This window comes from Callithrix jacchus, chromosome 22 (genome assembly GCF_049354715.1).
Source record: "Callithrix jacchus isolate 240 chromosome 22, calJac240_pri, whole genome shotgun sequence".
NCBI classification, from domain to species: Eukaryota; Metazoa; Chordata; class Mammalia; order Primates; family Cebidae; genus Callithrix; species Callithrix jacchus.
This window is the reverse complement of record NC_133523.1, coordinates 44571957-44595769: the sequence shown is the minus strand read 5'-3', so window position 1 is coordinate 44595769 and position 23813 is coordinate 44571957. Positions and strand designations below refer to the sequence as shown.

The 23813-nt window shown below is 49.0% G+C and overlaps 2 protein-coding genes and 1 long non-coding RNA gene across 16 annotated transcripts in view; 2 read left to right on the top strand and 1 right to left on the bottom strand.

The window, feature by feature from the left end:
* Positions 1-23813, bottom strand: part of LOC144580747 (uncharacterized) — a 164258-nt gene that overhangs the window by 15474 nt on the left and 124971 nt on the right. For 2 of the 3 annotated variants that reach the window (XR_013530866.1, XR_013530858.1), the window contains exon 11: positions 18306-18986. The exons of the other annotated variant lie outside the window; for it this stretch is intronic. This is a non-coding gene — a long non-coding RNA (uncharacterized LOC144580747). Of the gene's footprint in view, positions 1-18305; positions 18987-23813 lie in introns of those variants that run through there. 3 annotated transcript variants of the gene reach the window in all.
* On the top strand, positions 2513-8296 carry KLK9 (kallikrein related peptidase 9). The gene is made up of 5 exons (XM_035285303.3): positions 2513-2577; positions 2744-2900; positions 5018-5283; positions 7570-7706; positions 8147-8296. The coding sequence occupies exons 1-5, from the start codon at positions 2535-2537 to the stop codon at positions 8294-8296; spliced, it is 753 nt and encodes a 250-aa protein (XP_035141194.1). The 5' UTR covers positions 2513-2534.
* Positions 9744-16484, top strand: KLK8 (kallikrein related peptidase 8). Of its 12 annotated transcripts, none has more exons than XM_035285180.3 (6): positions 9744-9819; positions 10160-10237; positions 10876-10915; positions 11080-11342; positions 13415-13548; positions 16281-16484. In XM_035285180.3, exons 2-6 carry the CDS (start codon positions 10168-10170, stop codon positions 16434-16436), a joined length of 663 nt encoding a protein of 220 aa, XP_035141071.1. In that variant the 5' UTR covers positions 9744-9819; positions 10160-10167; the 3' UTR covers positions 16437-16484. The 12 variants fall into 12 exon arrangements, with proteins under 12 accessions (XP_035141071.1, XP_035141068.1, XP_078215671.1 ...); XM_035285177.3 differs by having other exon boundaries at positions 10756-10915; XM_078359545.1 differs by having other exon boundaries at positions 9744-9832.

Sequence of the window (23813 nt, the reverse complement as noted above, 5' to 3'; positions counted from 1 at the left end):
TCAGGAGGCTGAGGCAGGAGGATCACTTGAGTCCAGGAGGTTGAGGCTGCAGTGAGCTATGATCATGCCACTGTACTCCAGCCTTGGCAACAGAGACTGTGTCCAAAAACCAAAAAAAAAAAAAAGATAATTAAATGAGATAATATACATGCAAAGTAAACACCAGGCACTGAGAACATAGTCGATAAAGGTAGCTATTAAAATGCTCCTTTTTTTAAATTTGAGACAGTCTCACCCTAGGCTAGGCTGGAGTGCAGTGGCACTATCTAGGCTCACTGCAACCTCTGCCTTGTGGGTTCAAGCAATTTTCCTGCCTCAGCCTCTGGAGCAGCTGGGATTATAGGTGCCTGCCACCACGCCCAGCTAATATTTTATATTTTTAGTAGAGACAGCGTTTCACCATGTTGGCCAGGCTGGTCTTGAACTCCTGACCTCAAGTGATCTACCCACCTTGGCCCCCCAAAGTGCTGGTGTTACAGGTGTGAGCCACCATGCCTAGCTTAAAATGCTTTGAAAGGCAGTTAGCGTGGCACTTAGCACATGCTGGATACCCAGACCCTGGTCTCAAAGGCTCCCCTGTCTGGAAAGGGAGTGAGACAACTGCAGGCAGGTGATATTTGCGATGATAAAGGCCCTGCAGGTTTCTGCAGGCAATGGGTAGACATCGAATGCTTACCATGTGCCAGACGCCGTTGTGCTTCATGTGTGTAAATTTGCATAATTCCCCCACAACCCTGATTGTTATTGCAACTTAACAGATGGAACAGGTCCGGCACGGTGGCTCATGCCTGTATCCCAGCACTTTGGGAGGCTGAGGAGAGCTGATCTCCTGAGGTCAGGAATCCAAGACCAGCCTGGCTAACATGGTGAAACCCCATCTCTACTAAAAATACAGAAAGGAGCTGGGCATGGTGGTGCATGCCTGTAATCCCAGCTACTTGGGAGGCTGAGGCAGTATAATTGCTTGAACCCAGGAAGCGGAGGTTGCAGTGAGCCGAGATTGCACCACTGCACTCCAGCCTGGGTGACAGAGCAAGATTCCATCTTGGAAAAAAAAAAAAAAAGATGGAGTAACAGAGAGGTCTGGTGACTTGCCCAAAGTCACACACCTCATGGCTAATCACACCTAATCATTGAGATTTGCACACAGAAGGTTCAGTTCCAGAGTCCATGCTCCAAACCATGAGACCATAGGGAAAGAACATTCAAGGGGAGCCCAGACCCAGCTTCATAACCAGGCCTGTGGGCAGGAGAAAGTGGAAGAAGGGATTATGCATGCCCGGGGGAGGCAAAGATGGACTCTGCCTGAAGGTATCAGAGATCTCCTGGAGGAGGGAGCATTGAGGTTGGGTGTTGAGGGATGACTAGGAGTTCACCAGGAAAAGGATATGGAGAAAGACATTCACTCACTCAATGAACATCTCCTGAACACTTCTGCAAGCCCAGTTCTGCCTGTAACTGGGTGATGCTGGGACAGAGATGAGTCAGACGTGGGCCCAGCCCTCCAGAGGCTGTTCACCTGCTGAGCGGGAATGATGAGGAGAGGGGCAGGGAGGATGGGGTGATGGAAAGGAAAATGGGTGTGGGGACAGGAAGATGGATGAAAAAAATATATAGCAAATGTTCTCAGGATTTGGCAAAGATCAGGATGTATTAAGAGAGAGCATAGACACTTGCTCCCTGGCGGGTTGGGCACTTGGGTCTTTGGGTGGTGGAGCTGTGGGGAAGAGGGCAGGTTATGACAAGAGTGGGTTAATCCAGATGGAACCAGATTCCTCAACATTCTAGGAGAGGGCCTTGTCCTTGTGGGAAGAGGCCCAAATCTTCAGGGCAGGAAAGGTTCTGTGAGGTGTGTAGACCTATGCAGCTGCCTGCAATCTCTGCCTCTCTCCACTTGGGCTTCCCTCAGTCTTTTTCTTGTTCTCTCTCTCTCTCCTCCTCCAGCTCCTCCTCTTACCTGGGGTCCTTCTGTCTCTCTACCTCTCTTTGTATTTTTGCTCTTGTGCCTGAGTCCTGACTCTGTCTCCCACCCCTAGCCTGCTTTCTGGGGGGTCCTGCCACACATCCCTCCAGCCTGCCCTGGGAGGTTGGTCTCTGCACACCACACCACTGCTTTTCCCAAAACCAACCTGCTCCACCCCAGGACCTTAGGCCTCAAGGATCTTCCCTGTTTTCCAGGACACAAATGATTCTGTATCTTGTAGCCCACGGCAATGAGGAATGGGGATTCCTACTCTGAAGACCCTAGAGGAGGTGCCCACAACCTCTCCACACACCCAGCCCTCCTCCTTCATTCAGTCAAGCTCTGGCCCAGCAAGCCGTCAGCTCCTCCCAAAAGGGGGGGTCCCCCTGCACTTAGCTCCTCTCCCAAGGCCCCTGTCACAGCCCCAGGGCTTTCCCCTCCCCCAGGGACATTTCTTAACCCCGATTAATCACAGGGGCCGCCCCATGGAGGAGGAAGGAGATGTCATGGCTTACCATAAAGAAGCACTGGGTGCCAGGTGCACGCTCCAGGATCCAGGTGCCCAGGGGTCATGAAGCTGGGACTCCTCTGTGCTCTGCTGTCTCTGCTGGCAGGTGAGGCTCCTGGGCTGGCTTCCCCTCCATGGCTGTACTACGGTCATCTTGTTCTTCCCTCCCTCCCCAGGCTTCTGCCTCCTGCCGTCTAGGCTTCTCAGCATCCTCTCCCTGCTCTCCCAGCCTGCTCTTCACTGACCCCTTTGTCCCTCGTCCCCACCCCCAGGGCATGGCCGGGCAGACACCCGGGCCATCGGGGCCGAGGAATGTCGCCCCAACTCCCAGCCTTGGCAGGCCGGCCTCTTCCACCTCACCCGGCTCTTCTGTGGGGCCACCCTCATCAGTGACCGCTGGCTGCTTACAGCTGCCCACTGCCACAAGCCGTGAGTGACCCGGGCTGGCCATGCTGAGGAGGGGTGGGGGCTGGGGGTCAGGAAAGGGTGAGGGGTGCTGTGGGCAGCAAGTGCGGAGCCTCCACGTCTGATACCAAAAGTTCAACTCTTAGAATTATGAAGGGTTGCTTCCCAAATCCTAAAATTCTAGAGTCTGACAATATCTCATTTGAGGAATCTAAGATTCAAAACTTAGGTTCTTCAAATCCTAGACTGACCCAGAGAAATCCAGAATCACAGAATCCTAAAATCTTGAATTTATGAAATTCTACAATAGCCTCAGCAAATTATAGAATCATAGATTTGGAGACTAGTAGAATCTTAGCAGTCTGGATCAGCACTGCCCAGAGCAATTATGACGCCAGCCACGTGCGTTAAATTTAAATTTCTGGTGGACACATTTGAAAAATAAGAAATGAGTACAATTAATTGTAATAGATTTAACTTGACATACTCAAAAAATTATTTCAACATGTAATCCATTTGTAAATAAGTATGAATGATACAGTTTACTTTCGGTACTAACCTTTGAAGTCTGTCCTGTATTTTACACATATAAGCCACATTTCAAGTGTTCAATAGCCATATTGGCTAGTGTGATCCTAGAATCTTAGATTCAGAGCTTTCTAGGTTCATTGAAAATGGAAACTCACAGTCCCAGAATCTTTAATTCACAGTATCCTAGAATAGTGAGATTTAAAGAATTCTGGAGTCTTAAAGTGTTTGAATCCCAGACTCTTAAATTTCTAAAGTTACAGGTTTACAGATTTCTAGAATGATGAAATTCTAGTCTTTTTGTCCCAGAATATTAAAATTCTAGGCTCAAGCCTTAGATTTAATTCAGATAATGTTAAAATCCTGGAGTTTTTTGATCCAGGGGAATCTGGAATGTTAGAATCTTGGGTTCATAAAAACTCTAAAACTTGAACCTCTGGTTTCTAGAATCATGGATAATAGAGTGTCAGAATCTCAGAATTCTAGAATCTTAGATTCCGGGCAATCTAATAGTATCCTGGAATCTACCTGATGCAGGAATCCTCTCTCCATTGCCTCTGAAAGGTGACTATCCATACTGTTCCAATTTTCTTTCCTCCAGGAATAAAGCACTGATGCTGGTAAGAGATGCTGTGTGGGAATTTCCCATCATGCATTGCTTTGTGATGGGACCTCTTTTAACTTAGGCCTGTACATCAGTCTGGGAGAGCAATGTTTAGATTTTAGCTGAAAGTCAAGCAGGAGAAATGCAGAGATATGAAGGTGGAAAAAAGGCAGAGGAAGGGTAGGGGGATGAAGGGATGTGGGGGATGAGGGGATGGTGGGGTGAGAACTATCCAGATCCAGAGCCAAGACAGCAAGAATAACAGAGAGAGACAGAGACAGATGTCTCTGGTTCCCCAACCCTGAATTCGCAGTCATTAGCCTGCTGCCTAATGTCAGAGGTCAGAGGCTGGGAATGAACTTTTGTTGACCCTGAAAGGATCCCAGCTGTCTAGGGCATGGACCAGAAGTGGAACAAGTGGGCTAGCACTGTGGTGAGGGCTTAAGGCTAGACATCAGAAAGACATGCATTGAAGGGTGAAGGATATGATAGTCAGGAAAAGCTGAGGCCACAAATGACCCCCAATTTGGGGATTTTCCATATCCCATCCCCTTTCATACCCATGCACACATACACACACACACCACTCAGACATACAGAGCCACTCCCACAGAAGCCACCAGACCTGTGGGGGCAGGGGTGGGGCTGTTGTGTGGTAGGTGGGGCCCCCCCAGTGCCTACACCGTTCCTGGGACCCAAGTCACCTCCAAGGCTCCAGGGGAGTAGGGAGGAAGGTGGCTCACTGAGCCAGGAATTAGGAGGGGGTGCTTTGTGGGGAGAGCTACAAAAACGGAGGCACACAAAACATCAGAGTGGGGAGAAGGGACCCAGAGGAGGTGTGTGCCTTGCTTAAAATCACAGCACCATGGGCCAGACATAGATGATGGGGTCCCAGAGAGGGTGTGTGGTTTGCAAAGGGTCACACAGCACGCTGATGGACAGGAAAAGAGGGCTGGGCTGAAAGGACCCTTCCCTTCCCCTGGCTTGACCTCTGAGGCCTGTCCAGCAGGTATCTGTGGGTCCGCCTTGGAGAGCACCACCTCTGGAAATGGGAGGGTCCAGAGCAGCTGTTCCGCGTCACGGACTTCTTCCCCCACCCTGGCTTCAACAAGGACCTCAGTGCCAATGACCACAATGATGACATCATGCTGATCCGTCTGCCCAGGCAGGCACGTCTGAGTCCTGCTGTGCAGCCCCTCAACCTCAGCCAGACCTGTGTCTCCCCAGGCACGCAGTGTCTCATCTCAGGCTGGGGGGCCGTGACCAGCCCCAAGGGTATGACCTGGCCCAGAACTCTCTCTGAAACCTCATGCCAGCATCTGGCTCCCTCACCCCTCTGTCTCTGCCTTTTCATCTCTGTCTTCTGCCTTTCTCTCTCCTCTCTCTGTAAGTCTATCTGCCAATTGATATATTTCATCAAATCTAAGATGCTTGAATTTTTCAGATGTACCATTATTTTATGCTAATAATAAGAAGAAAGATCTCATTGATGATATAACATCATTTTTCTGGAAGACACATTCTAATTTCAGAGTTTTTGTTTGTTTCTGAGACAGGGTCTTGCTTTATTGCCCAGGCTGAAGCACAACAGTGTGATCATGGCTCACTGCAGCTTTAAACACCTGGTCTCAAGCCATCCTCTCACGTCAACCTCCCAAGTAGCTGAGACTACAGGCATGTGCCACCACACCCAACACCAGCTAATTTATTTTTTAATTTTTAGCAGAGATGAGGTCTTGCTATGTTGTCCAGGCTGTTCTCCAACTCCTGGCCTCCCAAAGTGCTGGAATTACAGGTGTGATCCCCTGTACCTGGCCCAGAGATGTTTAAATGTGAAAATACGTTCATCTTAGAATGGAAATAAGGCCACGTCTCTCAGAGTCACGGATCACTGACCCATTGGGTCAGTGTATTGAAAAAGTATGAATTTGTTGCTGCCAATATCTAAAACCTGGAAGGTTTTATACAAAAGCCAGGTTTCTGGATTCATTTGAAAAAGTTTGAAGAACTCACATTCCCAAAATAGCAAGCACTGGGCTGGGTCAATGGAAGCTGCTCCCTTCAACCAAGATAAGTTCTCTGGTCCACTCCAATGGGCCGTAATGGCTCCTGTCTCCCTGCACAGCCACTGTCCCCGATTTGTTTATCAGTTGTTTATCATGGCCCTTGATGTGTCTGAGTCTGCATCCATGTCTTATATAGAGGCACATATGTATTATATATATATCCATCTCCACAGCTACACTGACACATCTACTATCCATGCTGTATCTGGCATCTCTATGTCTCTGTCTCCACCAGTGATCATCTTCCTGTAAATCTCTTCCCCTTTATCTCACTGCCTTCCTTCCACCCCTTGAGATCTCTGGGTCTGTCTCTATGTCTTTATTGCCTCTTCAGAGAATCGCTTTCCCCTTTAGAGGTCTCCATCTCCCTTCATGGCCTCTATTTCTCCTATTTCTCTGTGTGAATTATAGATGCATCTCCTCTTGTCTCTTGGATCTCTGCATGCATCTTTCTGTTTCTCTTTGCTGGGAACAAATGCTCAGTGCCACAAAGAAGAATAAGCACTGAGACAAAGGATCTCTCAGCAAGGCAAACTTACTTTCTGCAGAAAGGGTGCTGCTCCCGATGGAGCAATGGCGAGAGCACACTGGACAAAGAAGGGAAGGAGTTTTTATTTCTAATGCAGCTCTTCCCTGCTGCTGTGTCCTATCTCCATTGGCTGGAGTTGGACCACACAATCTAAGCTGAACCTGGCTGGCTAACTTGAAAAGTGCAGGAATGTGGTTATACCCGTGGAGAGTGCAGTTTTGGGGGAAGGAGCCGTTGTGACAGGAGGGGTAATCTATAGAGTGCGTAGCATATGTGGAATGTGGTCTCTATAGATAAGGACCGGTGGGGAGTTTGTTTACCAGGGCAGGAAATACAGAGAGTAAGGAAATCTGGCCTTGAAAACAGGGAACAAAGAGCAAGGACACTGAGCAAGTTAATCCTTGGAAGAGGAACTCTTTTTATATCTAACACTCTTCCTCTCTTCTTATTTTATTATTATTATTATTATGTTTTTGAGATGGAGTCTCCCTCTGTCCCCCAGGCTGGAGTACAGTGATACAGTCTCAGCTCACTGCAACCTCCACCTCCTGGGTTCAGGCAATTCTTGTAACTCAGCCTCCTGTGTAGCTGGGATTACAGGCTCCTGCCATCATACCCGGCTAATTTTTATATTTTTCCTAAAGATGGGGTTTCACTATGCTGACTGGCCTGGTTTTGAACTCCTGACCTCAAGTGATCTGCCGGCCTCAGCCTCCCAAAGTGCTGGGATTAGAGGCATGAGCCACCATATCCAGCCAGCCTCTCTCTCTTCTTGTCCCCCTTCCTTCCTCCTTGTCTTCATTTGTTTCTCCTGCATGTTATGACTGTCTGTCACTGTCTCTTGTCTCTATGTTTGAGGGTCTTAAATGTGGCTCCATGGGTCCTTTGGAAAAGCTGCAGGGAGGACTCAGGACGGTGGGGTGCTGAGAGACAGTTTCAGATCCTTGACAGTCTCCTTCCCCACAGCGCTGTTTCCAGTCACACTGCAGTGTGCCAACATCAGCATCCTGGAGAACAAACTCTGTCACTGGGCATACCCGGGCCACATCTCGGACAGCATGCTCTGTGCGGGCCTGTGGGAGGGGGGCAGAGGTTCCTGCCAGGTGAGACCTTACTCTGGGGAAAATGAGGCTGTCCTGCTAAGTTTCCTAGGCCTTAGGGAAGGAGAGGGATAGGCCCCCAGCCTTCCTGGGTCAAAATGAGGAGCCTGGGACACCTGGTTCCTGGGAGAGGAGAGGACCAGGGCCTGGACTCCTGAGTGTAAAAGATGAGAGGTCTGGAGGTCCAGACTTCTGGATCTACAGGAAGAATGGGCTGGGTGTCTGGAGTCTGAGACCTGGGGGAGGAGGAAGTTATGTCCTGCGGGGAAGTGGGGGCTCTGAGCTTTTACTCCTGGGTCAGAGGGAAGAGAGGCTGGAGATGGGGGGCTCTCGGGTGTTGGAGGAGGAAGGGGCTGGGGCCTTTTTGGGAAGGAGAAAGTGGCCCGTGTTATTGTGACGAAGAGAGGGGCCTAACAGTTCCTCTGCCCTTCTTTCGCATACAGGGTGACTCTGGGGGCCCCCTGGTTTGCAACGGAACCTTGGCAGGTGTGGTATCCGGGGGTGGTGAGCCCTGCTCCAGACCCCGGCACCCCGCAGTCTACACCAGCGTATGCCACTACTTAGACTGGATCCAAGCAACCATGGAGAACTGACCCCTCGCGCCTCGGGGGCACCTTGGAAACCCAAGAGAGGCCGCAGGGCACGGGGTAGGCGGTTCCCGAAGGGTTCCAGCCTCAATGGTGCCCACCCTTGATCTCCAGCTGCCCTGAGACCCCGCCCCTGAGGCTCCGCTTCCTCACAAGGTCAACCCAAGACACAGTCGCGCCCCCCTCAGAACGGAGCAGGGACACGCCCTTCAGAGCCCGGTTCTACCACGGACAACTGTCACTGCTCTCTTGGAACAGCACAGCCTGTGGCTCCGCCCCAAGGAATCACGTACACAAAATAGCTCCGCCCCTCAGAACTTTGTCCAATGGGACTTCCTCTCGGGACTCCACCCCTTGTGTCCCCGCCTCCTGCACCAGAGATCCCGCCCCGCCCCATGAGGTCAGGGGCGCAGTTCCTGCGCCCACGTGGAGCTCGGGCTCCGCCCCTCGTGGCCCAGACGCAAGTGTCCTAGGTTTGAATCCTGGCGGGGACTTGAGGGGAAATTGAGGGAGGGTCTCGATACCTTTAGAGCTAATGGATGATTTTACAGTAAACATGAAACCTCACCTTCTTTCTGCCCGAGCTGTGGGCTGAGTGGAGGGCAACGGGTGGGCAGTAAAGGGCAGATGAGGGAACCGCTACCGCGTTGCAACTCCCCCTCCCCCTAATAAGTCCTGCTTAAAGTCTCCCTCCATCAGGCCTATTGCAGCAAGCCTCCTGGGTTCTGCTTGGGTTGGTCCTGCCGCCTCCAGGCGAAGGGGAAACCAGGTCACGGTGCCTCCCAAACCTGCCCTCCCAGATCCGGGACCTCTCAGGGGGCAGCGGGCGGGGCCCGATCCACCCTCAGGTGTCTGACCCAAGAAGACCTACCTTTCTTCCGTTTCGGGTTACTGGCTGCAGCCCCCTTCTCCCACAAAAGATCAGGCTCCAAGCCTCTCCTTTTACAAGTACTTAGAATTTAGCCCCCGCCCCCTCCTCCTTCACACCCAGGAATGCAGGCCCCCAGCCCCTCCTCCCTCAGACCTAAAAGCCCAGGTCCCAGCTCCTCCTCCCTTAGATTTAGGAATCCAGGCCCCCAGCCCCTCCTCCCTCAGACCTAAAAGCCCAGGTCCCAGCTCCTCCTCCCTTAGATTTAGGAGTCCAGGCCCCAGCCTCTCCTCCCTCAGACCCAGGAATCCAGGCCCCAGCCTCCTCCCCTCTCAGAACTAAAGTCTTGGCCCCCAGCCCTTTACGTTTCACATCTTAGAATCTTAGCACCGACTCCCTCCTCTCCTTAGCCTCAGGAGTCTGAGATTCCAGCCCTTCCTCCCTAAGATTTCACGTTCAGCCCCCTCCGCCCCTTCTCACACCCAGCGTTGCAGTTCCCAGAAGCTCCCTAGGCTCCAGTGCAGGAGGAGGAGGAACTAGAGGCGGAGCGTCCCAGTTAAAAGGCTCCAGACTCGAGTACCAAGCAGGGAGAACTGAAGTACTGGGGCCTCCTCCACTGGGTCCGAATCACTAGGTGACCCCACCCCGTGGATTCTGGAAGGTGAGGTGCCGAGGTACTCAGACACAGACATCAGGCCCAGACCCTCCTTTTCCAGGTTCCAGGACCCCAGATTCAGATGACCTCTCTCGAGACCCAGCTTCCTCCTCTCCCAAATTTAGGAGTCCCAGCTCCCAGCTCCCTGTCCCTTCAGATACAGACATCCAGGACCCGAACTCCCTCCTCCCTTGGAAAGTAGGAATCCAATCCCATGCCTCCGCTTCCTCCGGAGAAGCCCGAAACAGTCCCGATGCGCTCAGCTCTCTCTCCAGTCCCAAAATCCAGAACTGGGCTTTCAGGCTCCTCCTTCCTGTCTCCCGGCCCCGCCCTCTCCATTTCCCAGACCTCACCATGGGACGCCCCCCACCTCGTGCAGGCCTGAAGTGGATGTTCCTGCTCTTGCTGGGGAAAATCTGGGCAGGTGAGGAGGGTTGCGGAGGCCTCCGGAGGGGAGAGGTCTGAAGGCAGCCGTGGCGCCGGGGAGTCTGTGGGAATGCCGCGGTGGTTATGTGGGTGCGTGTGCACAGATGTGAAGGGTGTGATACGATGCAGAAGCCTCTGTGGGCTTTCCTCAGGGTGCATGGAGGCAAGAAACAGGTGGCAGCGGGTAGGAAGGAGTAGGTTCGGTTATGCTGCAAATTGTCTGAATACCCACAGCGGGTGGGGGGCTGCTTGCTTGGGGGCATGGATTCATGTGGGAGTATACGGGCATGTAGACTCATGTGGAAGCATGTGGGAGCATGCTTGGGTGTGTGCCTCTTGTATGATATACATGGACCGAAATGAGTGTGCCTGCGTGGCAGCGTGTGGACACCCGGGCTCCCCTCACTAAGTTGTATGCGGAGAACTTGCCGTGTGTCCATTCGACTCCACAGTGGCCTTCCCAGCCCTGGCACTGCCCCAGAGGGTGGCAATCCAACCCCCTCCCTCCTGCTGCAGGACACTCCAGGGCACAGGAGAACAAGGTGCTGGGGGGTCAGGAGTGCCAACCCCATTCGCAGCCTTGGCAGGCGGCCTTGTTCCAGGGCGAGCAACTGCTCTGTGGCGGTGTCCTTATAGGTCGCAACTGGGTCGTCACGGCTGCCCACTGTAAAAAACCGTGAGTGGATGACGGGGACAGAGGTCGGCTGGGGAAAGAGGAAAGAGGAGGCTGGATTTCCACTCAAGAAGGAGAGAGCTGAGGACTGGATTTCTGGGTCTAAGGGAGGAGGGGGCTGGGGGCAATACCCCTGCCTGGGTCCCAAACTGTCCCTGCCATTACAGGAAATACACAGTGCGTCTGGGAGACCATAGCCTACAGAAAAAGGATGGGCCGGAGCAAGAAATAGCTGTGGTTCAGTCCATCCCACACCCCTGCTACAACAGCAGCAACGTGGACGACCACAACCATGATCTGATGCTGCTTCAACTGCGCAGCCAGGCATCCCTGGGCTCCAAAGTGAAGCCCATCAGCCTGGCAGACCACTGCATCCACCCTGGCCAGAAGTGTACCATCTCAGGCTGGGGCACTACCACCAGTCCCCAAGGTAGTGGGCTTGGCCACTAGTGGGAGGGAGACGAAGAGCTGGTTGGCCTAGTGGACCCCAAGCTATTGGCAAAGCTTGGTCCCTCTAGAAGGAGACAAAGAAGGGAAAGTGATCGTGATGTTGAGATTCACAAGCGGGAGTCATATTATAAACCTTGAAGACCAGACTACTAACAGGAGTGGTGAGAGAAAGAGAACCAACTAGCAGATTGTTAAGCAGGGCGAGAAAAGCCCCTCCTTTATGGCAGAGAGCACTGTCCTATGAGACCTTTCGTTGTATAGGATGTTAGGTAATCTTAACACACTCGGGATATTTGGACTTCTCAGAGGCCCAGGAAAACAGGCTCCTAAGCACTTTCTCCCCCACCGCCCTCCTTTTTTTTTTTTTTTTTTTTTTTTTTTTTTATAGTAGAGGGACACAGTTTCACTCAGTTGCCCAGGCTGGAGTGCAGTGGCACAATCTCAGCTCATGGCAACCTCCGCCTCCCAGGTTCAAATGATCCTCATGCCTCAGCCTTCTGAGTAGCTGGCATTACAGGCAAAATACAAAAATCACAGCTAATTTTTGTATTTTTTGTAGAGACAGGGTTTCACTATGTTGGCCAGGCTGGTCTCGAACTCCTGACCTCAAGTGATCTGCCCGCCTCAGCCTCCCAAAGTCCTGGGATTACAAGTGTGAGTATCACGCCCAGCCTTTTTCTCCCTCTGGAGCCCAGGAAACCTGGGCCCTGGTCCCCTCTTTCCTCAGACCCAGGAGTCAAGGCCCTTCTTCTCCCAGGACCCAGCAATCCTAGCTCCCTCCTGACTCTGGACCCCAAAGTCTGGACTTCCAATGAAGCTGGGTACCTTTGGGATTCCAGAATCCAGGCAGCTCCTCATCTTCCTTCACAGCGAAAAAGTTGGGACTCAGCTCAGAGTCAGTCAATGGGCTTCTCCAGGAAGTGGCAAAGTTCAGCATTCAGGTCCCTGTCTGTCTCACTCCTGCCCTGAACGCTTTGGATGAGACAGTGTGCTGCTGTAGAAACACACCTGCTTGCAAATCAGGTAGATCAGTTCAAACTATGGCTCTGCCCCTTCACCTTGGGCAAATTCCTTTTCATCTCTGAGCCTCACTTTCCTCATCTGCAAAACGGGAATCGTCATCTAATAGATTTTTTAGCCCCATGAGGGTTCAGGTTACATCGGTTTCCTTCATCGTGTGTTCCTAGTGCTCAGGATGGTGCCTGGTACATAGTAGGTACTCAGTAAGTATTTGCTGGATGAATGAATAATGAAATGAATGAACGCATCCCTCCTTCAAAGCGCTATTGTGAGGATTAAATGAGATTGTGAATGTATAGCTTTTGGCATGTAGAGGTGCCAGATGGAAGGGTTTCCCCCTCAAAGACGCTTTGAAGAAGTCTAGTCCTCAAAAGAGGTTAATAACAAAGATCGATTCCACCTTCAATCATTAATTCAACCCTTGTTTTTTGAGCACCTAGTATGCCCCAGGTGCTGTTGCAGGCACTGGATATACAGTCATGAGCAAACTATACAAAGTCCTTGTCCTTATGGAGTTGTAAGCTAGATGGGAGAAATAGACAATAAACAAATACACATAAAATAAAATAATAGGTAGAGTTAAGTGCTGTAAGGAAATATTGTGGAGGGTAAAAGGCTAGGGAGCAATGGAGCAATGGTATGTTTAAATTAGAGTGGTCAGGGAAGGCTTCCAGGAGGAGGTGACAGTTGGAAAGAGCAGGATTTAGCACAGATTGAGGACCTGGTTGTCTGAGGGCAGGAAGACTGGAAAGAGATGGTCAAGGGGCACCTCCAAGTAGTCCCCAGCCCCTTGATTTGAAAATGGCTCAGGGCAAGAAAAAATATGTGAGATCCAAGGACCCCTCTCTAGATGGCGAAAGCCCAATAGCAGAGGACACAGCTTCATTTAATGTGAGAAGTGATGTGCTCTGTGCAAAGTGTCAGAAAACTCCCCCACGCAGCTGGAAAACTCCCTCGTTACATCCTAGATCCAGACAGGAATGGAGGCAAAGGGCTGCTGTCTTAGGGAACCTTACAACCTCTTCCCCCCAGAGAATTTTCCTGACACTCTCAACTGTGCAGAAGTAAAAATCTTTCCCCAGAAGAAGTGTGAGGATGCCTACCCAGAGCAGATCACAGATGCCATGATCTGTGCAGGCAACAACAATGGGGCTGACACGTGCCAGGTGAGTGATTTCTGAAATCCTCCCCGCTCATCCCTCATGGCCCTCTAGAGGCTCAAGGCTTGGATGGGGGAGGTGGTAAGGGAAGTAGTCCCAAAGACAGTTCCTGGAGCAGTTGCCCCATCCCTACGGAGTGGGAACCAGGTTCAGAGAAGGCCAAACTCTCTCTGAAAGTCACACAGCCTAGGAATTAGGAACATTAAATTGCTGCTGTTTTCTTTCAAACCCTTACCTGCAGGATGGGATGCAGAGCTGGGAGCTATAGAGGGTGGGGTAGATGTCCAGGAAGGAGAGAGTGGAGGCCAGAGGTGAGGGGAGTTCCCTGCTCTTGCTCCCAGCATTACATCGTGGAATCTGTGCCAACTTTACCACTGGCCAGGTGGTCAGCCACTTTTCTTTGAGACTGGCTAGAATCCCAAGGCTGGTTCCTTTCTCCTGTGATTGGTTCCTTGGGAGACAATGCTATCTTCCGAGTTGGCATCAGGAAATGGTGCTGTTGACTGGAGTGCCTCCTCAATGAGCTCCCATCCCTTTCTCTTGGGAGTTGTCATAGAGATAACTCTCTCTTCTAACTGCATCTTCATTGTTCCCAGCACTCCCCTGGCTTTGTCCCCTACCTGGAAGCCCCACCGCCTTCACTAATGATTGGTCTCTAAAGACAATGCTTTCTTCCCCACTGGCCAAGAATGGAGTCATTTCCATCAGCGATACTGTCTCTCTGGATTGCTCCATACAGACAGTGGTTTCTTCCACTAAGAGTTCAGCCGGCTGGGCGCGGTGGCTCACACCTGTAATCCCAGCACTTTGGGAGGCCGAGGCGGGTGGATCACGAGGTCAAGAGATCAAGACCATCCTGGTCAACATGGTGAAACCCCATCTCTACTAAAAATGCAAAAAAAATTAGCTGGGCACGGTGGTGCGTGCCTGTAATCCCAGCTACTCAGGAGGCTGAGGCAGGAGAATTGCCTGAACCCAGGAGGCGGAGGTTGAGGTGAGCCGAGGTCACACCATTGCACTCCAGCCTGGGTAACGAGTGAAACTCCGTCTCAAAAAAAAAAAAAAAAAAAAAAAAGAGTTCAGCCACTGTCCCCTGGGGATATGGGGGGTGTGTGTGTGTGTGTGTGTGTGTGTGTGCATATGCTTGCGTGCATACCTTGGGGATATGGTGTGTGTTTGTATATGTGTGTGTGTCCCTTGAAGATATGCTGCGTGCGTGTGTGTGTGTGCGCGCCTTGGGGATGTGTGCGTGTGTGTATCCCATGGGGATATGCTGTGTGTGTGCGCGCCTTGGGGATGTGTGCGTGTGTGTATCCCGTGGGGATATGCTGTGTGTGTGCGCACCTTGGGGATATGGTGTGTATGTGTCCCTTGGGGATATGCTGTGTGTGTGTGTGTGTGTGTGTGTCTCTCCCTTGGGGATGTGGTTTGTGTGTGTGCGCACATGCGCGTGCACCTTGGGGATATGGGGTGTGTGTGTGTATCCTGTAGGGATATGCTGTATGTGTGTGTGCCTTGGGGATATAGTGTGTATGTGTGTGTATGTGTCCCTTGGGGATATGCTGTGTGTGTGTGTGTGTGTGTGTGTGTGTGTCCCTTGGGGATATGGTGTGTTTATCCCTTGGGGATATGCTATGTGTGTGTGTGTGTATATGCGTGCGTGCGTGTGCCTTGGGGATATGGTGTGTATGTGTGTTTGTGTGTGTGTGTGTCCCTTGGGGATATGCTCTTTTTTTGTGTGCGTGTGTGTGTGTCCACAAGAACGTTGATCCTTTCTAATGGTGTTTGGTAACTGCAATCAATGATGCCTTCACTACTGGCAGAAATGGAGAAAACCAGCTCAGTCCTCTCCACGTAAACCCTACTGTCTTCTCCCTGGATTGGACCCTTGAGAACTCTTTTTTTTTTTTTTTTTTGAGACATGGTCTCGCTCTGTCACCCAGGCTGGAGTGCAGTGGCACAATCTCCGCCCACTGTAGCCTTTGCCTCCCGGGCTCAAGCAATTCTCCCACCTCAGCCTCCCAAGCAGCTGGGATTATAGGTACCCGCCACCACACCCAGCTAATTTTTGTATTTTTAGTAGATGAGGTTTCACCATGTTGGCCAGGCTGGTCTCAAACTCCTGACTTCGAGTGATCCCTCCCAAAGTGCTGGGATTCCAGGTGTGAGCCATTGTGCCTGGCCGAGATTTCATTCTTTCCCCTCTTTCATCAGTGTTTTGACCATTATCCTTGGATACCATGTCTGTCTGTACATGGAAGCCCTGAGCCTTGTCCTGACTGGTCTCAGAGGAAAATGATGTTACCCCCATTGGCCACAGGGGACCAATCATGCTAAAAAACTGGTAAAATGGCTCAGTGTGGTCGCTTACACCTGTAATCCCAGAACTTTGGGAGGCTGAGGCAGGCAGATCCCCTGAGGTCGGGAGTTCAAGACCAGCCTGACCAACATGGTGAAACCCCATCTCTACTAAAAATACAAAATTAGCCAGGTGTGGTGGTGCATGCCTGTAATCCCAGCTACTTGGGAGGCTGAGGCAGGAGAATCACTTGAACCCGCGAGGCAGAGGTTGCGGTGAACAGAGATCACACCATTGCACTCCAGCCTGGGCAACAAGAGCAAAACTCCATCTCAAAAGAGAGAAAGAAAAAAAAAAACCTGGTAAAACGCTGGGACAGCAGGAAAAGAGACTTTGTGGACATGTCAGGTGCAACCCTGTTCTCATTCTCCCCATCTAGGGTGATTCTGGGGGCCCCCTGGTGTGTGATGGTGCACTCCAGGGCATCACCTCCTGGGGCTCAGACCCCTGTGGGAGACCCAACAGACCTGGGGTCTATACCAACATCTGCCGCTACCTGGACTGGATCAAGAAGACCATAGGCAGCAAGGGCTGATTCTAGAAGCACAGGAACTCCCTTAATAAACTCACAACTATAAATGGCTCCTTGCCTGTGTGTGTTTTGGTCCTGCGGGGAGGGCTGGATGGGGAGCAAGCATTGTTCCTGCTGGCAGGCGAGGTGGGAATCTGGAGAGACCAAGACCTCATGGTCACGTTGGCCATCACCACTGCCTGAAGTGATCCCTCGTTTTCCTGCAAGGACTTGGGTAAGAGCTTTATTTCCAGGGGAGAAAACACACACAAGGGTTTTCATACATTCAGTGGGCTATGTGAAAGACAGTTTTGAAAGGATTTTTGTTTAGTTTTCCTGAGCAAAGTGTTCACAAGCTTTGGAGGTAAAATATCCCCCCTCAAAGAAAAAAGTAATTGTGCCAGGTGTGGTGGCTCATGCTTGTAATCCCAGCACTTTGGGAGGCTGAGGTGGGGGAAATCGTGATCAGCCTAGGCATCATGTAAGACCTCGCCTCTATTTTTATTTTAAAAAATAGGATGGGCGCGGTGGCTCACGGCTGTAATCCCAGCACTTTGGGAGGCCGAGGAGGGCGGATCAGCTGAAATCAGGAGTTAGAGACCAGCCTAACCAACATGAAGAAACCCTGTCTCTACTAAAAATACAAAATAAGCTGGGCATGGTGGCACATGCCTGTGATCCCAGCTATTCGGGAGGCTGAGGCAGGAGAATCGCCTGAACCTGGGAGGCGGAGGTTGCAGTGAGCTGAGATCATGCCATTGCACTCCAGCCTGGCCAACAAGAGCAAAACTCCACCTCAATAATAATAATAATAGAAAAAAGGGAAAAATTGTGAGATAGGCAGAGAAAATAGTGCAGCAACTTATTCACAAATGAAGAACTATGAAACCACCACTCAGGTCAAAAATCTGGAGAGCTCTCAAAAGTCCAGATAGAACTCTTTTCCACAGCCGAGAGCCATCTGGCGGTGTCTGCTGTGGTAGCAGGAAATGAGTGGTGGTTCAAATTGAAGTGTGAAGCAAAGGGCATTTTGGGAAGTTTCCATTAAAGCAAAGGCTTAGCAGAACTTGTTTTAGGGAAAGATGAGTGTGGAGAGGGCAGTTAGTACAAGGATATAAACAGTCACTTTCCAGTGGTGCAGGCCAGGTGAGCCTGACATTGGAACTTAGCCAGGGAGGGTTCCTGGCTTTGCCCAGGAAAGAATTCAAGGGCAGCCCAGTGGCATCAAGAACTTTTCTTGAAACAGTAGTGCACAACAGCAGAGGTACTGTTCCTTGCACAGCAGGACACAAAGTAGTAGCCGCTCAGGGGCAGCTCTCTAGTCATATTTATTCCCACTTTCAATTACATGAAAAGGGGCAGGTTATTCAGAAATTTCTAGAAAAGGGATAGTACATTCTGGATAGCCATGGCAATGGTAAACTATCATTGTGCTGGTGGGCACATCTTACAGAGAGGTGCTTTTGGTGCCTTTTCCGTTTCACCTGGTACTCAATCTAGTCCAGAGTTGAATCCCACCTCCTACTTCACTAGGATCTCTCAGATAGTAGTCTCATGAAAGAGCATCTGATTCGTCCAGCTCACCTTTTCTTCTTCAGCCACATCATTGGTCACTGAATGGCCAATCGTTTGATAGCATTGTGGTCAGGTGACCAATCTTATCCAATCAGTGGCTACTTGGAGTCATGTGATATGAATTATGGCCACTTAGTGCTATGGGAAGGCAATTCTCCACAAGGGGTGTGGGTGTCTGAGATACCTTGCATTCATCAATCTCCCTCATACTTTATGACAGTTCCCCCATACCGGATATCCTGAGGAGGTATTTCAAGCCTGGCATTAAACTTCTGATGCCAGGGATGCATTTCTGGAGGGACATCTCAACTCAAAGAATTGTTTTATAATTTTTAGTATGAAAAATTTCAAATATATGCAAAACAGAATAACATAATGTGTCTTCAGATACCACCATCCAACTTCAATAATTAATGCAAGGTTCTTTGCCGTGGCTCACGCCTGTAACCCCGGCACTTTGAAAGGCCGAGGCAAGAGGATTGCTTGAACCCAGGCGTTCAAAACCAGCCTGAGAATTATAGAAAGACCCTGGTTTCTACAAAAGGTTAAAAAAGTAGCCAGATAGCCCAGGCATGGTGGCTCATGCCTGTAATCCCAACACTTTGGGAAGCCGAGGTGGGCAGATCACCTGAGAGTTCAAGACGAGCCTGACCAACATGAAGAAACCCGTCTCTTCTAAAAACACAAAATTAGCCGGGCGTGGTGGTGCATGCCTGTAATCCCAGCTACTCAGGAGGCTGAGGCAGGAAAATTGCTTGAACCTGGGAGGCGGAGGTTGCAATGAGCCAATATTGTGCTACTGCACTCCAGCCTGGGCAACAAGAGTGAGACTCCATCTCAAAAAAAAAAAAAAAAAAAAAAAATAGCCAGGCATGGTGACATACATCCGTGGTCCCAGCTATTCAGGAGGCTGAGGTGGGAGGATCACTTGAGCCTGAGAGTTTGAGACTACAGTGAGCTATGATTGTTGCACTCCAGCCTAGATAACAGAGTGAGACCCTGTAGCAAAAGAAAAAAAGCGAATGTAAAACCAATTCTTGTTTCACCTATACTCCCACCACACTTTCCTAATGCTGGAATATTTTGAAGCAAATCCCAGTCATCACATCATCTTATTCTTAAATATTTTATTATGCATTTTTAAAACAGGGGATGGCAAACCTCAGCTGTTGGACCAGATCCCCTGAGCTAAAAACACATTTTACTATGTGATGGATAGGGAACAGTAACAAAAAAATTGCACTAAATTATCATCACTACATTTTGAATTTCATCAATTAAAAATTGTGAAATTTGGCCAGGTTTGGTGGCTCACATCTGTAATCTCAGCACTTTGGGAAGCCGAGGTGGGTGGATCACAAGGTCAGGAGGTCAAGACCAGCATGTCTAAGATGGTGAACCCCCAAATCTACTAAAAATACAAAAATTAGTTGGGCATGATGGTGGGCACCTGTAATCCAAGCTACTTGAAAGACTGAGTCAGAGAATTGCTTCAACCCAGAAGGCAGAGGTTGCAGTGAGCCGAGACAGCACCATTGCACTCCAGCCTGGGCTGGAGTGAGACTCTGCCTCTAAATAAATAAATAAATAAATAAAAATTTTATTTTCTCTCTTGCTATTAAATATCTACATGATATCTTCCATTTTTGTCTCTTGGTCCACATAGGCTAAAGTATTTACTATCTGTCCCTTTATTTTTAAAATGTGCCACATATACACCATGGAATATTATGCAGCAATCAAAAACAATGAGTTCATGTCCTTTGTAGGAAAATGGATGAACCTGGAGAACATCATTCTCAGCAAACTGACACAAGAACAGAAAATGAAATACCACATGTTCTCACTCATAGGCGGGTGATGAACATAGGCGGGGCATAGGGGAGGGACAGCAGGGGGTGGGGAGTTGGGGAGAGATAGCATGGGGAGAAATGCCAGATATAGGTGAAGGGGAGGAAGGCAGCAAATCACACTGCCACGTGTGTACCTATGCAACTATCTTGCATGTTCTTCACATGTACTTCAAAATCTAAAATGCGATTAAAAAAAAGTTTAACAAAAAAAAAAATTAAATTAAAATTAAAAAACCCGAAAAAATTTTCCAAACCTTGTTCCAAAAGAGACTTGTTTTAAACATAACCAATTACATTATCACACCTTACACAGTTGATGATAATTTCTCAGTATCATCCAATGCCCAGGAGATTGTTTTTTGAGACAGGGTCTTACTCTGTCGCCCAGGCTAGAGCACAATGAGCACTGCACAAACAATGTTTACGGCAGTTTCTACCTCCTGGGTTCCAGCTATCCTCCCACCTCAGCTTCCTGAGTAGCTGGGATCACAGGCATGTGCCACCACGCCCAGCTTTTTTTTTTTTTTTGATAGAGGTAGGACTCTACCATGTTGTCCAGGCTGGTTCAGTAGATGTTTTACTGTCCCCAACGGAATATAAGCCTGAGAAGACTTGAGGATTGATTTATTCAATCTTAGGTACTAAGGCGGGGCATGGAGGGAACATAGCTACTAACAGAAACAAAAATCTCCTTTCTCTTGGCATCTTGAGATTAGTCACAGGGAGGAACTCTCATTGGTCCAGTTTGTACTGGGCCCACCCCTTTAATCTATCATTGTTGCCAGAGAGAAAACACTGATCTTGTTGGCTTGGCCTTGGTCATTTCGCCACCTCAGTGAGTGGGTGGAGTTGGAGAATTATGATTGGCAGTTTCACCAGAACTATATGAAGTAAGGCAGCATCTCCCCCAAAAGTAATGGAGTTCTGCCGGGAGGCGGAGGTTGCAGTGAGCCAATATAGCTCCATTGCACTCCAGCCTGAGCAACAGAGGGAGACTCCGACTCAAAAAAAAAAAAAAAATGAAATGGGGTTCTGTTCTTGAAGTAAGGAGGAAGAGAATCCAGGAAGTCCGAAACAATGGACCATCAAAACCCATGGGCTGAGTCAGGAGGTACGAGGGTCACAGTGTTCAGAATCCCTCAGGGAAGGACACAGCTGGCAAGATTATCAGATGCCAGTTCTCAGGCGTAATCATGAGCTGAAAGATGAGTCATTTAACAAAGGTACAGGACATAGGTCTGAGGGCGAGAGAGATATGGGGCTGGGTGTCTGGATGGGACTTAGCAACAGGTGGTGGGACTAAATGCAAAGGGCACAGGGGGCCCAGATTTGGGCCTCAGACACAGGGGTATGCATCATTAATAGGCCATGGGGGATCCAACCCTGTTTTGAACCAAATGAGACTCAGAGGGTACGTGTGGATGTAACAGGGAAATTTCCTTCTCAGAGTATGGGATCTGGTTTTGGATTTGATGAGAGTAAATGTCTCAGAAGCTGTTGGGACTTGGCTGGAGCTGATTTAGTATAACATCAATGTTAGCAAGATATTAGTTGGCAGACTTTATTTTAGAGTTTTTGTAAAATGAAGGGTCAAAATTGTGTGGGGAGTTGGATAAATAAACACAGAGTTGGGAAAAGAGTTGGGGATGGAAATGAGGGTGGGATTTTAGGTAGCAGTTGGGTTGAGGATGAGCATGGGGCAGGACTGGGGCCAGAGTGTTAGAATTGGTGTGGGATGTGAGGGGATAGGTTCATGGGGAGGATATGAATGTGGGATTCCCGGAATATGATGGGAATAGAGACTGATGTCTGAATTATCCTGGAGCAGGTTTGATACCCAGGCCATGGTGACATTCACTGCTCAGGTCAAGGTTGAGTTTGGCTTACAGCTAGAGGTTCAGCATCAGGTCAAGGGCCAGAAAGGTTAAGGTTGGTTGAGGTCCGGGTGCTAGCCTGAGTTGATATTTGGAGTCAAAAATTCAATCAAGGTTTAGGTTATTGGTTGAGATACAAACTGGGGTTGATCAAGGATAAAGCAGAATTTGAGCCTCAGGACTGGGTATAGACTAAGGTTTGGGGTTAAGACTGGGACTTACTAAAAAGTCAAAAAACAATAAATCTTGGCTTGGATGTGTTGAAAAGGGAACACTTACACACTGCTGGTGAGAACATAAATTAGTACGACCTCTATGGAAAGCAGTAAGTATGGCAATTTCTCAAAGAACTAAAAGTAGATCTACAATTTGATCCAGCAATCCCACTACTGGGTATCTCCCCAAAGGAAAAGAAGTCATCACATCAAAAAGACACATACACACATATGTTTATCACAGCACAATTCACATCTGCAAAGATGGAACCAAACTATATGCTTATCAACTGATGAGTGGATAAAGAAAAGGTGATGTATATGCCCCATGGAATACTATTCAGCCCCAAAAATAATCAAATAATGTATTTTGAAGCAACCTACATGGAGCTGGATATTTTGAAGTAACCTGCATGGAGCTGGAGGCCATTATTCTAAGTGAAATGACTCAGGAATGGAAAACCAAATGCCATATGTCCTCATGTGAAGTGAGAGCTAAGCAGGGGGTACAGAAAGGCCTGCCGAGTGGTGTAATTGACATTGGAGAGACTCAGAAGGGGATAAGGAATAAAAAACTATAATATTGGGTACAATGTACACCCCTTGGGTGACGGGTACGCTAAAACCTCAGACTTCACTGCTTAACGGTCCATCCATGTAACCCCAAAAGCTATTGAAACAAACAAAAAGACTGGGGCTTATGTCAAAATAAGTGTTGCGAGTTGTGTCAAAGTAAGGATTGGATTAGGTTCTGCTTGAAGCCAGGGTCAGAGCTCTTTCTCACTGTAACCGAACCATCTGACCATACCTACCACGTCTTCTCAATGAATGGCGTCACTGTCCAGCCAGGAAGAGACTGAAGTCTTAACATCCCCACTACTTCAGCATGACCTTCATTCGGTCCACTACCAAGGCCTGTGCATTCTGTCTCTGAAGCGCATTTTGAATCCATGTACTTAGCATCGTCCCCACCTTTCAGCTACCTGTATCCAAGTTACCATCTTCCCTCATCTAGACAACAGCAATAACTTCCCCATGGCTGCCCACTGTCTTCACATCCCACCCACATCCATCCTTCATACAGCAGCCGGGTTGCTATTTTGAAAATACAAATCTCGTTATGTTATTTCCCTGACTGAGGTTCAAATGGTTCTTCATTATCTACAGGATAAAGCAAGACTCACAGTGACATACAGAGCTCGTCATTATCTCGTCTCAGTTAACTCTGGATTCCGAACTCCAGCCATAATGCCTTCTGCCTTGGGCCTTTGCACATGCTGTTTTCTCTACACAATGCACGCCCCATTCTCCTCCCATTTTCTTCTAGTTACCAGAAGAAATTTCCTTCTAGTTTACTGTTTCTAGTCACTAGAAAATTTCCTCTAGTCTACTTCTAGCAACTAGAAAATGTCTTCTAGTTTACTTTTCTTTCAAATCTCAGCTCATTGTCAATTCCTGGTACTCTGAACTTTCCTTTCAGAGCGTGCCTTGTACTTGTAATTTTACACTTGTTTATGAGTTTTTGACTGTTCTTCTTTTATATGAGACTGTCAGCTCCTTGAGGGAAGAGACTCTATCTAGGTTTGTGCACTGCTACATTCTCATTGGTAGGTAGCTAGTATCCAAAACATGTTTGTTAAGTATATAAAGGATTGGTGTCAAAATATTGCATAAATAATCAACAACTTTTCATTAAAAAACAAGAAATGCACAGTATAGAAGACAAACTAAGAAAGAAATTAAATTTAGAGGACAGGTAGTCAGCAATAGTATCCAAATTACTAAGTTTTTAATGACTATTAATTGAAAAATTAAAATAGCTATCTTCACATTAACAGTGGCTGAAATGGGGGCATATGGGATGAAATGGGATACAGGATAAGG